This window comes from Geospiza fortis, unplaced genomic scaffold (assembly GCF_000277835.1).
Source record: "Geospiza fortis unplaced genomic scaffold, GeoFor_1.0 scaffold685, whole genome shotgun sequence".
Lineage (NCBI taxonomy): Eukaryota > Metazoa > Chordata > Aves > Passeriformes > Thraupidae > Geospiza > Geospiza fortis.
Window position 1 is genome coordinate 262,701 of NW_005054662.1, and position 1,371 is coordinate 264,071.

General features: G+C 41.6%; 1 protein-coding gene across 1 annotated transcript in view; it reads right to left on the reverse strand.

The window, feature by feature from the left end:
- The window catches only part of CERS1 (ceramide synthase 1), a 6,342-nt gene extending 5,222 nt beyond the window's left edge, over positions 1-1,120 (reverse strand). The window contains exon 1 of the mRNA XM_005430646.3: positions 964-1,120. Within this exon, the coding sequence (XP_005430703.2) occupies positions 964-1,078 (115 nt within the window). The 5' untranslated portion in view covers positions 1,079-1,120. The remainder of the gene's footprint in view (positions 1-963) is intronic.
- Between the last annotated feature and the right edge of the window lie 251 nt (positions 1,121-1,371).

Sequence of the window (1,371 nt, forward strand, 5' to 3'; positions counted from 1 at the left end):
AAATCATCGTCATCATCATCATCATTGTAATAATAATAATAGTGCTCTGCTGCCAGCCTGGAACCACCCTGAGTTGGTTTGTGTTTCTAAGAGTAAAAATAAAGATAAAAATAAAAATAAAAATAAAGATAAAAATAAAAATAAAAATATAACAATAATAATGACAAGCATCTATATTATTATAGAAAAATTAATATAATCTATGTCATAATAATAATCTATATCATGATAGAAAATAAAAAGTAATCTATATTATTACAGAAAATAAAAATAATATCGATTATTATAGATTATTATAAAAGAATAATTTGTATTATTATAGATAAAATAATCTATATTATCAAAAATAGAAATAAAAATAAAATAACCTATATAATTATATAGCATTGTAAAAGAATAATATGTATTATTATAGGAAATAAAAATAACATATGTAATTATATAGTATTATAAAAGAATAATATGTATTGTTATAGGAAATAAAAATAACCTACATTATTATTAAATAATAATCTATGCTATTATTGGTTAGTTTTTGCAAATTGCTATCAGTCACAACGGGTTTATAAATGATTTATATGTGTGGCTTTGGGTTTGTGTCTCTGTCCACAGCAGTGGGGGGAATGGGGAGATTTTTAACCCTGATTTGGTGCAGGGGTTGCAATGGGGAGATTTTTAAACCCTGACTTGCTGCCCCTGCCCATGACCATGAGCTGATCTTCAGGATCCTTCCCAGCCCAGCCCATTCCATTATTTAATTGCCCGTTATTTAATTGCCCGTTATTCAATTGCCCATGATTTAATTGCCCATGATTTATTTCATTGGTTCCTGATTCACTCAGCCCCTCCAGCAGCCCCCAAAAGAAAGGGACACCCAGACACGCCCTGTGCCCTTTGTGCACCCAGAGCAGGACACAAAAAGGGATAAAAAAGGGAATTTCGGGGTGGCTGTGCCGCCCTCACCGTAGAAGACGGAGGGAGGGTCGTGGAAGAAGGGGTAGTCGGTGCCGAAGAGCAGGTAGGCGCCGTAGGACCACGACACCGAGTAGAAAAACAACTTCCAGGCACTCTCGGGCATCTTGGCAGCATCCTTGGGCTGCAGCTGGCACCACTCCCCGAAGGGCTGCGGGGAAAAGGGGAATTTCATCAGCACAGCCTCCTCCGGGGGCTCGGCATCGCCCGGGGTGGCGCCAGGGTGCCAGAGCCGCGCTCTGCCCGCAGGAATGAGCGCGGAGGGGAAATGGGGATGGGGGAGAGCCCTCTGGAGCAGGGCGAGGGGAGCCTGGGGCATCCCCCGAGCATCCCTGGAGCATCCCCCGAGCATCCCCCGAGCATCCCCAGAGCATCCCCCGAGCATCCCCTGAGCATCCC